General features: G+C 43.6%; 1 protein-coding gene across 1 annotated transcript; it reads left to right on the plus strand.

The window, feature by feature from the left end:
- The first annotated feature begins 6,163 nt into the window (after nt 1–6,163).
- On the plus strand, nt 6,164–8,835 carry LOC130110713 (uncharacterized). The gene is made up of 2 exons (XM_056277894.1): nt 6,164–6,294; nt 7,543–8,835. Exons 1-2 carry the CDS (start codon nt 6,173–6,175, stop codon nt 8,600–8,602), a joined length of 1,182 nt encoding a protein of 393 aa, XP_056133869.1. The 5' UTR covers nt 6,164–6,172; the 3' UTR covers nt 8,603–8,835.
- Nucleotides 8,836–16,782: the final 7,947 nt, after the last annotated feature.

Here is a 16,782-nt window from a genome sequence, read left to right on the forward strand (position 1 = left end):
GACGGCTGCTTTTTAGTAAGTTTAGATATAGTGTCAAAGAGAAATCGAGGGTTATGTTTATTAATATCGATTAAGTGAGAGAGATACACTGTTTTTGCAGCAGATAAATCACACTTGTATTTCAATAAACACTCATGCCATGACAGGTAAAAAACTTCCAATTTTAATTTTCGCCATTTACGTTCCAGTCTCCTGCAGGTCCACTTAAGAGCACGTGTCTCATCATTAAACCAGGGTGTAGGCCTCTTTAGTCACCTAGCTCTGGTAGTGAGAGGTGCAACTGAATCGAGGAGACTAGAAAGGGCCACATTTGAATCACTAGTGAAATTTTCAACAGAGTCAGTTACCACAGTGAAAGGAGCTAAGACTTAAGGCAGCTGCTGGCCAAATGCAGCTACAGTGGAGGGGCCAGTGTGGTGAGTGGCAATTACATCTGTGCTGACATTAACAGGACAGGTCAATAATGCTTCAAATTTGACGAGAAAATGATCTGACACAGCAGATGTGGTTGGTAAGACATTCAGATCAGAAACAGCTATCCCTTTAGATAAAACCAAATCAAGGGTGTTACCACTGCAATGAGTCGACTCTTGAACAAACTGAGTGAACCCAAAAGTATCAGCTAGTGCCAGAAAGGCTTTACTTAGAGGATCCGCAGCCTTATTCAGATGAATATTGAAATCACCAAGAATTAGAATTTCATCAGAGTGAGTAACAAGGCCTGAGACAAACTCTCCAAATTCTTCAAGAAATAATGAGTAACAGCCAGGAGGCCAATAGAGTATCACAATTTGGACTGAGCCGAGTCTATTCATGGCTGAGGGAGATGGACCAAGAACAAGAGCCTCAAAAGACTGGAATTTAGATTCGAGTCTAGAAGTCACATTGAAAACAGATTTATATATTAAGGCAACACCCCCACCTTGTTTATTTGCCCGAGCTACATGGGCATATGTATAGTCAGGTCGGGAAGCTTAATTTAAGGGAAGGAAAACATTTGGTTTCAGCCATGTTTCACATAACCCAATCATATCGAAACTATGTTGAAGAATCAGATCATTTATTAGTAAGGTTTTGGTATACAGTGATCTGATATTTATGAAACCAAATTTAAGCATCTTGTGGAAGTGATCAGTAGTAGGCAGAAATTTAGAGCTACCAATAGGTGAAAGATTAATTGGAATTAGACACTTTGTTGACAGCTTTGGCAACCAACGCTTTGGATGATATGCGGTCACATTCTTGATAACATTAGCTGTTTGGTTCTGTAGATTATTAGGTACTTTGTTGCACATTTCACCACTACCAGTGGTAGGAATAATTACTAGATTATTGTGATTCACACATTTAGGAGAGGAGAGCTTGGGAGCAATACAGCAGGGTAGGTAGACAGTCTCAATGTTACAGACCAAGCTATCAGACTGATAATGTCTGTGAATGTTCTCATTCATCCAGGTCATGGTTATCCAAAGGAATTGAATCGAGTGCAACTGAACTTGGTATATATCCGTGAAGACGTTTCGCCTCTCATCCAAGAAGCTTCGTCAGTTCGTGCCTTTCTGACTAGACCAAGCTAGTCTGACTGGCTGGTGATGAAACTCAGATATTTATCCTCTTTGGAGTCGTTATCAGAGCTAATGATGTCCATGGCTCTTTGTGTTCCGATGTTTAGCAACGCCCGTCGTTATCAGAGGTATTGATATGCGTGGCTCTTTTGTGTCCCGATGTTTAGCAACTAACTGCTAAACTAACTGCTAAACATTGTTTAGCAGTTAGTTTAGCAACTAACTAGCAGTTAGTTTAGCAGTTAGTTTAGCAACTAACTGCTAACTCCTGCTAACTGCTGACTCCTCCAACTAACTGCTAAACTAACTGCTAAACATCGAAACACAAAAGAGCCACGCATATCAATACCTCTGATAACGACGGGCGTTGCTAAACATCGGAACACAAAGAGCCATGGACATCATTAGCTCTGATAACGACTCCAAAGAGGATAAATATCTGAGTTTCATCACCAGCCAGTCAGACTAGCTTGGTCTAATCAGAAAGGCATGAACTGACGAAGCCTCTTGGATGAGAGGCCAAACGTCTTCACGGATATATACCAAGTCCAGTTGCACTCGATTCACCTTTGGACAGACTGATAATCTACACTATGAGAAATTCCCTGACTAATCATATTAATTAAACTACTTGACTCCACATCCGCAATAGATTTAAACCTAGCATGCTCTCTAATCACCTGCAACCTGCTGAATGATAAATCCCTAGTGTCAAACTAAACGTAAACAGCTATCTATATTGCTAGACAAAAGAGCGGCGCCATCCCCAGTAGAGTGAATGCCGTCCGTTTCAGCAGGTAAGGGCAGTGATCAACAAAGCCGAATCCCTGCTCATTACAGTAACGAGCTAGCCAGCGGTTCATTGAGGTGAGCCTACTGTACATCTCATAATTATCCCTCACAGGTAAGGGACCAGAGACAATTAATCGATGCCGACATCTTTCTGGCAAACTCAAGCATTCTGACTAGGCTGGCTTTTGTGATCTCTGATTGCTTCATCCTAGCATTATTGGTGCCGACATGAATAACAATGTTGCTGAAAGTAGTGGTGCTGTGTGCCTGGGTTCCCTGACTCCCTCTGTGATGCCAGCACCCTAAGATTATCCTCTATGTCGGAGACTCTGGCCCCGGGTTAACAGTGAACCAAGGCTGGCAAAGCTAATCTAACATTGCGGGTAATGGAGTCTCCTATCATTAGTGTGCGTTGTGTAGTGGGCATAATAAGCCACGCCTTGTAGGGGTAGTAATAGTTCTTATTTACCTCGAAAGATTAGGTTAGTGATGGGATCTGGGTCCCCATTCCCAATGCAATTAGTCTCAGTACCTACGTGGGTAAGTATGTGGATGCCTATCCTGCTGAAGAGAGTGGTTAGTACGTTACACCCTATAAGATAGTGAGGTGGGCTTCATGCTAAGGTATTTGACATGGCGGCCCCTGACGTGTAGAGTGTATGCTGTGCTATGGGTCCAACTCAACATAACCCTCCCTCCCCAGAACTAACAGGACAGTTGAGATGCTCCTACTCCAACGTAAGTACACAATTCCAAAATACTTATAAACCCTCAGGTAAGTATTGTAATAAGCCCTAAACTCCAAACACAGTAAAGATGAATCAATAGGCAACAACAGTTTAGTATTAATTGTATGTAATACTATAGGGTGATAATAGCAACAAAAAAATGCAAAAAAAAAAAAACAAAAAACAGTTTGACTTTCTTTGTATACACAGTATCTCTTGGTAAACACAATATCAACAAAACCTCAAATGAGAAACTCACTCTAAATGTTGAGTATCAAAACCAATGAATGTTCAAACATAAACAGTTAAGTTCGTTTTTTTAACACAGTCTAGTTATGAGTAATAACGAAATTGACACAAATACCAGATACCAGTCTGATGAATCCTGGGCACACGAGATGAGCTGCTGGAGAGACGACTGTACAGCAGGGCAAACCACATGACGTGCGTGTAGTCTACGTGACTCACTGTAGAAGTTAGATGGCGCCATCAGCAATGCAATGTGTCCAATGCTCACACTGATCTTGAAATAACTTTCACTCAGGCAAGCAATCTTCCATCAAAAAATACGACTGTTGAGTGTTTTAACCAGGTTGCCATGACGCTACATCCGGTATGTGTGTGTGTATATATATATATATATATATATATATATATATATATATATGTCCAGTATGCGGGGAGTTCTGGGATATTTAATAAAAAAAGTTGAGCTGAAACATGGTGTCAGAAGTGGGATTGTAAAGCTCATGAGGCCCAGACGTGGGATTGTGATGCTCATGAGGCCCAGACGTGGCCCCGGAGAGGAGAGGCTGTTGCTTGATTTCAGCTATCTCAAAGACAAGGCTGTGCTTTTCTCCTCGAATGACACAATCTGTGTGGAATCTCCCCTGTTATGTCATAATAATTGTTTCAGCTTGGTTGTGCTCGGGTGTAACGCTATTCCGGGTGACATGTCCCTGTTCAGGACTGCTCTGCTCAGGCATTCCCAAGTTGTGTCTTTGGGCTGCGCACTCTGCTACATGCAGATCTACACGGTTGCGTCTGTAGAGTGTGCCATCAACATCCACCATGAATGCACGAGGAGCGACTTTTTGGAGGCACCGTCCCAGAGACCATCGTCCCATACAATCACCAGGTAGAGGCCCCATTCTTATATGATCTCCCACATTCAGTGCTGGGAGGTCCCTGGCAGATCTGTCGTAGGTTGATTTTGCCATCCGCCGTTTCCACCACAACTTCTCTGTCACTCCGACCACTACATGTGGTAGAAGCAAGCTGTTCGTGACGGGCAGAGAAGTTTTGAGCCTACGTGACATTAAGTGTTGGGCTGGGCTGCTGTCTAACCCTTCTGTGGGTGTGTTGCGCCAGTGGAAGAAGGCCATCCATGCATCTGTACCGTCCAGTTTTGCTCGCTTGCAGAGAGACATCACTATTTTCACGGCCAACTTGGCCTTACCATTCAATTTTGGATGTCGGGGTAAGGATGTGACATGGGTAAAACCCCAGCTTGCTGCAAACCTCTGGAATTGTTCACTTTTTTTTTATTTTGTAGGACTTGCTTCTAGCCTGACATACTATAGGAAAGTGATGTGAAATGCCGCATGCTCGGCCTGTCTTACCATAGGCTGGGCATTGCTCTCGGCCCCGCTTGTGACTGTTTCCACAATATGTACAGGTCCAATGCGGATCTCTCCCCACCATTTTCCTTGAGTTTTTGTCCACGGCATTCACACTGTCTGTGCGCACTTGTGGGCCCTCCATCATTTTCATGCATTTCTCTGTCAGTTCCACGAGCCGACAGATTTCAACTGCCGCAGTTAGCGTCAGGTCTCGTTCGCGCAGCAAGCGCCTTCTGATGTCCTCACTTGCAACACTTAGCATAAGCCTGTCTCGAATCAGTTCGTCCTTTAGCCCTCTGAACTCGCATGACGCTGCTCTTTCCCTTAGCCTCGTTAGAAAACTGTCTATTGGTTCATCTGTTTCTTGTTTGCAACACCTGAACACGTACCTCTCGTAGATGATATTTTTCGCTGGCTCGAAGTAATTCCCCAAAGTATCCAAGATAGCAGTTGGGTCTTTATTTTGATCCTCGGTCAACGTGAGGTTGTGCATGTAAATATGACGGCACTCGTTACTCGTTAGCCGTCTCAGCGAGGCTGCCTGCACGTCTTTCGGCTTCTCGTGTAGACCCGTTGCTAGCAAAAAAAAATCCTCGAATTCTGCCTGAAAAACTTCCCAATTTTTCGCTAAATCCCCAGACATTTGCATGCTCTTGGGCACCGGAACGCTATTACTCGTCATGGCGTGGATTTACTCCAGTACAACGCGCACCTCGAAAGGCTCCTGTAGCTTTGAGGGCAAGAGTCAAGGAACAACTAGACAAACACATCAAAGTTGGCAACATCACACCGGTGACCGAGCCTACTGCGTGGATAAGTAATATGGTGACTGTTGCAAAACCAGAAAGAAGATGGCGTTCAGTTCTTGACGTTGTAAAATTGTTGTTACAGGCATGTTGAGTGTGTTAACCAGGTTGCCATGACGCTATATCCGGTATATATATATATATATATATATATATATATATATATATATATATATATATATATATATATATATATATATATATATCCGGTATGCGGGGAGTTCTGGGATATTCAATAAAAAACGTTGAGCTGAAACAACAACTGTACTCCGAGTCATCTTCTCAGCATCCAACAGTTCATCTGAATGCGCGCAGTCCCAGTATTGAGAACTAACGAGCCACTATGACCAGTGAGCTAGCCAGCTTCACTGACAATAGAGTAACGTTAGTACTATAGGCTAATTCAGTATGGTACTAAGCTAGTGCTGGAGAGAGTCCAACACTAATGTCTACTAATGTCTGTCTAGAATCCTATTCGTGCCTCATGCACACTACAACAATGACAAATGTTCCTCTGAAACTCACGGCACCGACGAAGCACTGACTTCCACGTCCTCAGTCCATGACCATTCGCGTCTTAAGCTATGACGTAGGCACGTCCCTGTTGCGTAGGCGCGCGCGCGCGAATTTGCTTCCGGCTCCATCGACTTGTTGACAATATGCCTCACTGCTGTGTCCCCCTTTGTTTAAATCGATCAGAGAGTAAAACCGAGACCAAACTGTCTTTCTATCGCTTTCCTCCGAAAGACAAAGATAAGAAGAGGTGGCTGCAGTTAATACGGTAAGTTGCTATTGAAGAAATGCATTGAAAATAGAAGTTTGGCGCCGACTTTTGTGCTAAGTGCAGACTAGCTACCCTGCACTGCAGACTAGGTACTACTGGTAGCTACCCTCTTGTTACCGAAATCCACGTTACATACTAGACAGGTATTTAGATTTTTAGCTAATTCAACAAGCGAGGATCAATATATGTGCTTTTCCATATGTTTTTCTGCTCAATAAGGCTTTAATCAGAGTGTAGTGGAGCGTAAACAAGCATCGGTTAGCCACTTATGTTGTTACTACTACAACCCTGTCTGTGAAGACATACAGTTACTGTAAGCAAGCATTATGTCAGCTACACACTCGGAAAACTGCATTATTCTATGCATTGTTAGCCCATGATTATCTAAAACGAGATGATGCATCTCAAGGGGATTATCATTAAAGAGACTTGGAGTAAATGCATGAATAAGCAGGGGTACATAACGTTAGATAGTCCAGGTGAATGTGCTGTTTCTGCCTGTTTTGTTACAGTAGTTTCACTTCTGACTTTTCCCATATAAATCAAACAATGAAACTTCATATCTACAAAAAATAATGTTTCTGTAGGGAGACTGACATCTAATTCTAAAGCCTTACTATGTAACCTTTCCTTTATGAAAAGGCTATGAAAAGGCTATAATATTTGCCCCCCCCAAAAAAAAATCTGTATTGTATAGTATGTGAATACAATATAACTTGCCCAATCTGTATGGTAGACTGTTTGTATAATATCATTATACAATCTTTACAGTAGAGTATGTTAACACAATAGAAATTGTGTTTTAAATAATTGATGGTTAAAGTGGCATTCTTTAACTTTTTTTATAAAAAATAAAGTTGATTTTGGTCACAATTTACCACTATCTTTCACTGAAGGAGGTAACAGAGGACTGATTTAGCCTATTTCCCATTCACAAATCCTTCACCATCTGTTACAATGCCCATGTTTGTGACTGTGTCTAACCAGACACAGACACAAAAATGGGCATTGTAGCAGATGCTGAAGATTTCATGAATGGGAAATAGGCTGAATTAGTACAGTGTTACCTCCTTCAGTGAAAGATAGTGGTTAATCTTGACCAAAATCAACTTTATTTTTTATCGAAAAAAGTTAAAGAATGCTACTTTAATTGTTCAAATCCAGGGCAGACGATAAGTTACAATGCAGCTTCAAGTTTTCATTGCCAATCATTTCTAAATCTCTCATTCTTTTTTTTTTTTACAGGCGTGATGGCTTTACACCAAGCCCCTGCTCAAGGGTGTGCAGTTGGCATTTTCCAAATGGCAAAGCTGCTGGCCCATCACGTTTTGCTTGGAACGAGGGGAAGACTTTCCCAGGCCACCTCAGCCTTCCACACAAGAAGAGAAAAACAGTACCACTCCCTCCCAGTGGTGAAGAAGGGACAAATGAACTTGAATTACAAAATTCTGACATTGCAACCGCAGAGCCCCCTAGTACTTCAGACAACCCAACCGCAGAGACCCCTAGTACTTCAGACAACCCAACCGCAGACACCCCTAGTACTTCAGACAACCCAACCGCAGACACCCCTAGTACTTCAGACAACCCAACCGCAGACACCCCTAATACTTCAGACAACCCAACCGCAGACACCCCTGGTACTTCAGACAACCCAACCGCAGACACCCCTAGTACTTCAGACAACCCAACCGCAGACACCCCTCGTACTTCAGACAACCCTTTTAACAGTGTTGCGCTGCTAGAGATAGAGGTTGACATGTTGAGAAGAGAGAATGAAAAATTGAAAAGAGAATTGGAGAAACAAAAACAGACCTTTTCCTTCAGCCAAATATCTTCCAATCGTGTCAAAGTAAAATATTTCACTGGCTTACCAGATGTTGCTACCGTCCTGGTTTTGGAAGCACTCTTATCTAAGTTTGAGCTACAATATCATTCGAATTGGACAGTCCAGTCTATGCCACTAGTCGATCAGTTGCTACTGACTTTGATGAAGCTCAAACTTAATTCTGGTCATGAAGACCTTGCAACCAGGTTTAATTGCAGTACAGCCACAGTTACCAACATTTTTATCACCATTGTCAGTGCCCTGTATGACATTTTATATGTTGGTATGCTTGAGAACAACATCCCCTCCATAGAGAAGAACCAGGCATCGTTGCCAGAGTGTTTCCGTCCATTTCCTAACTGTAGGATTGTGCTCGATTGCACAGAGTTAGCAGTCTCCAGGACAGAGAGGCTTGACAAACAGAATCATTTATGGAGCCAGTACAAAAAACGGACCACACAACACACAAAGCCTTAATAGGTGTGGCTCCTAATGGAGTGATAACATTTGTCAGTGACTATTATGGTGGAAGTGCCTCAGACAAGGCTATTACATTAGATTCTGGAGTTCTCAATCATCTATGCCCAGGAGACATGGTGATGGCAGATAAAGGCTTCACAATCCGGGACATCTTGCCAGAAGGGGTTTCACTCAACATCCCGTCTTTCCTTGTTAATGGACAGTTCACACAAGAAGAAGTTAAGAAAAACAAACTCCTATCCAGTGCTAGGATCCATGTGGAGCGCTCCATTCAGAGGTTGAAATTGTTCAACATTTTGGACAATATCCCATATCAGTTCACTAAAAACATAAACAAAATACTGAAAGTGTGCGCGTGTCTTACCAACCTACAAACACCAATTCTTCGGGAAATAGCATGAAATGACTTGAATAAATGTAAGCAGAATCAGATTCATGTATTTATACTTTTAATAAAGTAATACTGAATTAAGAACACTGCTTGATTTTTTTAATCAAAACACATTTGTAACAAAATGCATAGTGCAAAAACTAATGTCACTGTAAAAAGTATAAAATGCAAAACATCAACATTGGTAACAAAATGCATAGTGCAAAAACTACTGTCAACGTAAAGAAGAGGATCACCATATGACGAATACAACATTTAAATATGCAAATTTGCATATTTAAATGATAATGATGTACCGTGCATGTTCACATCATGTATACTTTACATTACTTAACCACTTATCCAACCCATATGGTTGGACAGAGTCCTTCAGGGCTCTAACTAAGTGTCTTGTGTTTTATGTTATTATGTTATGCTCTCCTCGAACCATCACCTTAACGTGGTGGAGAGGTTTGAGTGACCCCATGAATCCCGAGAGCTATGTTGTCTGTAGCCTTGCGCTACTGTAGGGTCACACATGGCAAACTGGTCTAGGAGGGAACAGACTAAGAATGGTTCAAGAGCTGTGAAGAGTTGTGCCCCACAGTCCTTAAATACGCACAAAGGTTTAAATTTGATTAATTTGATTAATTAAATTTAATTAAAACCCTTGGCAAACTCGTCTGAGGATGACTAAATGAATGCTGGGGTTCGTGTGGTTAAGACCATTCTTCTAATATTACATGTTTCCAAACATTTTGGACAAAATAGAACATTTTACATCAAGGTGCCCAGAGATTTCCTGGTGCCCAGCTGACCTGTATCCAACGTGGACTATAACGTTAATAAGAAACAGATCGTAGCACACATGGTAGCCCTAAAATGGCTGTGATCTTACATGTAAGTCTATATTTCATTAATTCCTAATATGTATTTTAAATTCATTAAACCTTTACAGCGTTACAGTATGTACGATCATAGCCATTCTGGAGCTAGACACATGAAAAGCTAGCCTTGGATCCAAGAACGTCAGAGTTATTTTAACAAGTCAAACGTCGGAAAACAATTATCTACCGACAAAATAAAGCACTGGCAGTCTTTATCCAAGGCTTATGAATCGCCAGTAAACGTGGGATATAACATCAGAAGCCAGAATACCCAACATTACCAAGCTAACGCTAGCTAACCCTGTTAGCTCACTCACCTCAACCTGATAAACTTTCTGTTTCATGGAAGCCTGTACCTTGCCTTTTATAATGCCCCCTGAAACATTTACGTTCACAACTCTATCTGAATTGAAAGCATTGAGACCCTTTTTCACCCTGAGAGGTTCGTCTTTAAAAAAAGACGTTAATGTAAATATATTTACGGGTTCAGACATATTGTTTTGAGTGGAAAATAATGCAGTGAGATTCCCCAAGGCACCGGAAGTATAACCCCGCCCACACGTGACGTCGCGTCGTGACGTCGTGCTTAAGAGCCGAATTTCAAACACTGCATTGCTAGTCGGGGGAATTCATGCTAGCTGGTGGTCACTCGCAGCCTCCAAGCAGGATATCACCCCAGGAAACATGAATTCGTCCCAAAGGATTCTTGTGGACGGTAACACATTCACTTCACGTACAGTACGTGCCTGTCTCTCTCTAGATTTCGTATTTCTATTCGAAAAAAAAGATTTGTTCAGCGACCCACACACAGCCGCAACGCTCTCGCTCACCGCGCCTCTTCCTTTTTTTCCCTCTCCCTTTCCCCCGGTGTGTTAGAGGGCCTCACCCTGATTGGCTACAATGGAGGATGCTTACCTGATACTAACCCTATAATATTGTTGCGTGCACGGATAAGCCCCCTGTAGTGTATGGAGATACACACGAAAGCAAATGTTTTTATTTGCAGTAATATGTATTTTATGTTTGACCTCTGACCCTCGATGTCTATTGGTTGTGTATGTTGTATAAATGTACGCGCGCCACTCTGGTGCGCGCCCTTGGAAGAAGACAGAGCAAGAGGGTCACTCATGTGTTTTCGTGCCTGCTAACACAGTGGTTTTGTAATGTTACTACGGTCTAGCAAATAAAAGAGGAAGACCAAGATACACCTTGATCGTTGTATAATTCAGTTATCCTGTAGATACACGACAAGTATTGGCGACGAGGATGGGATTTTCCTCTTTATTTTTATGTGCAACGGGTTGCTCCTGTCTTGACCGGTAATTTTTTAACGATGCTAGCAGCTTAGCAGCTAACGTACACGATGGCACTGTATAGTACAGATATAGGACTGCAGTTCGACAAAACGGCAGAAACCTTTGACAATTATGAAGAAAGGCTTATGCAGTTCTTGTCTGCTAACAAAATTGAGCAAGATAGGAGAAAAGCCGTATTTTTGTCCGTGGTTGGACCGAAGAATTTTGCCTTGCTAAAGGACTTCATATCACCGAAAAAGTTCAGTGAAGTTGCTTTCGGAACCTTGCTACAGACGTTGCGGGATTTTTACATGCCAGAGAAGAACGTATTGGCGGAAAGATTTGCTTTTAGAAGCCGCCGACAACAGCCAGGAGAGACTTTTGCCGATTGCATTGCTGGCTTGAAAGGATTAGCTTCTACATGCAATTTTGGCGTGAGCCTCGAGGAGCAGCTCCGAGTTCAGTTCGTGTGTGGGACATCCAACAAAGCGCTGCGTCGAAAGTTATTGAATGCCGCCATTGGCGAGGGATTAACATGGCAAAAGATGGTGCAATTAACGAACAATTTCGAATGCACGAATTCTGGATTAGAAAGCATGCAGAAGGGACAGTCATCTGTGCATATGCGAGCGGATCATGTCGGAGTGCGGAGACACCGAGAGCCCAGGACTGCGCGGAACCAGAGGGAGGTCAGCGACATCCACCAGGACTGCTAAAGGTGCCTCGGGAAAGGACATGGACCGGGGAGCTGCCGCTTCAAAGACTTCCAGTGTCGCGGATGTGGAAAGAACGGACATCTGGAGTGAGCCTGTAGGAACAAGTGCACCGACGCCGGTAGAGACCAAGGGATGCGGTCTGCTGGACATTCGTCTGCCCGCCTGTCTCGGACCAAAGACGGCCAAGAGGTGAACTTTGTGGACCAGGCAGACGCAACTCGCGAACCGGACTCAGGGACTGATTCTGAACAGCGAACTGATATGAGACTGTATTCAGTAAAGACTGAGTGTGAGTATGTGAAACCTTACAAGGTGATGGTAAAATGCAATGGTGTTAGGATGTACATGGAGGTATATACCGGGGCAGCAATGTCAGTTATCTCAGAGAGCCTGTACAAATCGAAACTGAAAGGGTCGAAATTGCATTCATGAGACGTTACATTGAGAACATACAGACCAACCGTTAGCTTTGTGGGGTAAAATCCTAGTGAATGTGCAATGTGGGGAAGCAGCATTTACAGCTGCCCTTGCTAGTGGCCCGTGGTAAAGCGTGATTGGATTCGAGTGTTCAACTTAGATTGGTCAAAAGTGAATCGCGTTGCCGCATCGGACCCAGTGGAGCAGGTGTGCTCAGAGCACAGAGCAGTTTTCAGCGCAGAGCGAGGCCGTGCAAAAGGCGTCACTGCATCCTTGCTTGTATTACCGGATGCTATACCAAAATTTTGCAAAGCGAGGCCAGTGCCTTAGGCACTGCGTGAAGCCGTGGATAAAGGGTTAATCGAACTCGAACAACAGGGAATTATCTCTCCTGTGCAGCATAGTGAATGGGCTGCGCCGCTAGTGTGCGTTCCGAAAAAAGATGGATCAGTGTGCATTTGCGGAGATTATAAGGTGACGGTAAATCAGTGGCTTGATGTAGATCAGTACCCACTTCCAAAACCGCAGGATTTATTCTCCACTTTAGCAGGTGGAAAGCATTTCACTAAACTTGACTTGACGCAGTCCTACACTCAGCTCGACATGGATAGGAAAAGTAAGCCGTTTCTCACCATCAATACACACAGAGGCCTCTATGTATGCAACCGCTTGCCATATGGGGTCGCTAGCGCGCCCGCTATTTTCCAGCGCACTATGGATGAAGTAATACAAGGGCTTGATGGCGTGGTATGCTACTTAGACGATATTTTGATAACAGGAACAGATACCACCGCACATCTGCGCAATCTTAAACAAGTGTTACAGAGACTGGAAGAACATGGGTTTAGGCTTAACAAAGAGAAATGCGCCTTCTTTCAGAAAAGTGTGGCCTACCTCGGGCATGTAATTGATGCCGAGGGTGTGCGCCCAATTAAAGAGAAAATTGAGGCTATTGACAAAGCTCCTGTGCCGAAAAATGTGACAGAATTGAGGTCGTACTTAGCCATGCTCAATTACTATGGCAAATTTATACCAAATCTGTCCAGCGAGATTAAGCCTATGACTGAGCTCCTACATAAAGAGTGGGATTGGACAAGAAAATGTCAAGAGGCGTTTGAGCGTACTAAAGCACAGCTTGTAGCCGCACCAGTGCCTACACGTTATGATCCTAAACTGCCTGTAATTTTGGCATGTGATGCTTCGCCTTATGGCATAGGTGCCGTGATTTCACATCAGTTTCCAGACAACAGTGAGAAACCTATAGCCTACATGTCTAGGACACTCACTAAAACAGAAGTCAACTATTCTCAGATAGAGAAAGAAGCACTTAGTATCATCTTTTGGGTGACCAAGTTTAATGACTATCTGTATGGACGAAAGTTTACTCTGCTTACAGACCACAAACCACTCCTAAAGATACTAGGGCCCGAGACTGGAGTGCCTACATTGGCAGCAGCTAGGCTGCAGAGGTGGTCATTAATTTTAGCAGCATACCAGTATGACATACGTTACAAGCCATCCTTACAACATGCAAATGCGGATGCATTATCACGTTTACCACTACAGACTCAAGAGGCAGACTCAGATTATAGTTCTGTGTTTAGGGTCGCAAAACAGACAAAGACTGATACAGTACTACAGAGAGTGAAGCACTTCACATTGAATGGTTGGCCAAAGCATTTGAATGAAGATGAGTTAAGGCCATACTTAATAAGAAACACTGAACTGACTGTTGAATCTGACTGTGTGATGTGGGGTTTCCGGGTAATCATACCAGAGGTGTTAAGACCACAGATGTTATGTGAATTGCATGAAAATCACCAGGAAATGGTAAAGATGAAGGCATTAACCCGTAGTCACTTTTGGTGGCCAAACCTTGATTCTGACATAGAGTCACTGGTAAACAGTTGCCAGACATGCCAGTTAAACAGACACCAACCTGCCACAGCTCCTGTTCACAATGGGAGCTGGCCTAACCGTCCTTGGCAGAGGATACACATAGATTATGCTCAGAAGGGAAAGTTCAACTTCCTAGTGGTCACTGATAGCTATTCACGTTGGCCAGAAGTAGCTTTGATGAGTAGCACTACATCTGAAAAGACCATAGAAGTTTTGAGGGGATAGTTTGCCACTTGGGGTCTTCCAGATGAACTTGTGTCTGATAATGGACCGCAATTTGTATCTGCTAAGTTTGAAACATTCCTGAAAAACAAAGGGGTGAAACACATTAAGAGTTCTCCTTACCACCCAGCTTCTAATGGGGCTGCAGAGCGTTTTGTGCAGAACCTGAAAACAGCTCTTGAAAAGGGAAAGAGTAGCAATATGACGTTGCAGCACTGCATACACAATTTCCTATTCTGTTATAGGCGTACACCACCATCTACTACAGGGAAAACACCTGCAGAATTGTCTGTGAATGTTCTCACCTGCAGAATTGTTTCTCAGACATCAATTCAAAACCAGGTTGTCTCTCGCCAAACCTAATTTCACAGAGTCCATGCAACAGAGACAGGACAGTCAACAGTCCAAGCAAGCAGATAAGTTGGCACAAGTCAGACACTTCCTGCCAAAACAAAAGGTGTTGGTTTGAAACCACAGGGGAGGGGAAGGTGTTGAATGGGTGCCTGGGTGCATTGTAAAGGCACTTGGTCCTGTCATATATCTTGTGAAAGTGTATGGAAAGGTTCACAAAGACATGTCAATCAAATGATCAATACGTAGATTGAGAACTGTAATGTGTCAGATGAATCTGATGATGATCTGAGGGTTGTTCCAAATGTATCACCTGCATTTGTAGCAATGCCTGTAAATGTTCCAGAATCCACTGAGAGGGTTGTGCAGCAAGTGTGGGGTACTTGGGATTTAGTAGCCCCCCATCTATTTTTTATTTTATATACTTACCTTCATTGACCACTCACTAATAGTAAAGAGGAGAATTGTCTGCTGTGTTGTTGTGATAGCCGGTTCTCGCCACAGGAGGGCACTGCAGGTTAATTGCTTCTAGCCTGTGTGACGTAGTGCTGGCTCTCGCCGTGCACTCTGGGACATAGAGTCGTCAGATGAGTGTGGCCGTTCGTATAGTGAGCCATGCTCTGAAAACGTGTCCTCTGTAATGTCTATTTGACAGATGGAGTAAAACAACAAAAACACCAGCCCTTGTAAGTGTCATTCTTATCAAGTGTGCTACAAATATTGGTGCCGAAACCCGGGATCAGCGCCATTGCCACCATTGTCAGGAGAAGAAGTGGGGAGCGGAGTGAGAACACGTGACCAACAATGGAACTGGAGCTTGAGCAACTGCAAGACAGGCTGAGTGAGACCCTCCTGCAGTTAGGGCTGGACCCGTTAAAAGAGGTGTGTGTTATTGCTAAAGTCCCCACTGAAAACCAGACAAAGAGGCATGCGCTGATCAGACTTATTAGTGAAACTGTGGATGAAGCAATTGAGAAGGAGGATGAAGAGGTAGCACGTCAGTTTCTGTCCAGACTAGTGGACCTCTCTAGTGAAATGAAGCAGAGAGGGGCGGAGTCACATACTGGTGCAGGTGCAGACAGTACTAACAAGGATGCTGCTGAATTGGCAAGCTTACATGAACAATATCAGGCCTTACAGTCCAGCTTTACTGCATCCACAAAAGCGCTTGAGGAAGAGATATCACGCCTCAGTGAGAAACTAAGTCTTAAAGAACCCAGTAGACCTAGTCAACCTTCAAACCCAATCCCGTCAGTAATCCAACCCCCTGAAGTGACCATACGCAGAGACTTTAAGATAAATGGCCAAATAGGAGAACGGGGGCAGATAGACAAGTTGTCTTATATAAATCTTACGCATCAGATTGATATGGGGGTGAGAAAAGGCCACAGCGAGTTGGAGATAATAGAGGCTGTAATCCGAGCCATCAGCCCTGGGCTGACTCTCCGTGACTTGTTAGAGATCAAAACCGAACTCACCCTCCCTCAGCTGAGGACCATTCTGAACGGCCATTTCAAAGAGGATAGCTCTGTGGACCTATATCACCGACTAATCAACATCACACAGGACAGTCAGGAGTCACCACAGAACTTCCTGTTCCGAGCCATAGCATGTAAAGAGAGACTCTTAGCAGCAGCGAGAGAGCCTGGCTCTGATGAACAATACAGCCCTGAACTGATACAGAAGAAGTTCCTAAGAGCTGTGGGAACTGGGCTAGTGAGTGACCAGGTAAAATATCAGCTCAAGAGCTATCTCGATGATCAAGCAACTACTGATGATGTTCTCATTGTTAAGATGATAGAGGCCGCAAGTTTCGAGTCAGAGAGACAGCGGAAATTCAAGAAGAGCTCCCACAGTAAGGAAACCAGAGTGCGGGAAGTGCGAGCTGAGGCACATCAGTATCGAGGAGCGGAAGCTGCAGTGGTCGGGGGTCAGGAGTCGTCGCCATCAACATCCGCGAGTGTGAATGCCCTTAAGACACAGGCAGGGAACCAAAAGGAGTCTGCGTTCTACGAGATAA

Source organism: Lampris incognitus, chromosome 3 (assembly GCF_029633865.1).
Source record: "Lampris incognitus isolate fLamInc1 chromosome 3, fLamInc1.hap2, whole genome shotgun sequence".
Classification (NCBI taxonomy): domain Eukaryota; kingdom Metazoa; phylum Chordata; class Actinopteri; order Lampriformes; family Lampridae; genus Lampris; species Lampris incognitus.

Coding starts and splice junctions, on each gene's coding strand:
- LOC130110713 (XM_056277894.1), top strand. CDS start 6,173: ATGCCTCACTGCTGTGTCCCCCTTTGTTTAAATCGATCAGAGAGTAAA. Junction 6,295..7,542: donor AGGTGGCTGCAGTTAATACG/GTAAGTTGCTAT, acceptor TTTTTTTTACAG/GCGTGATGGCTTTACACCAA.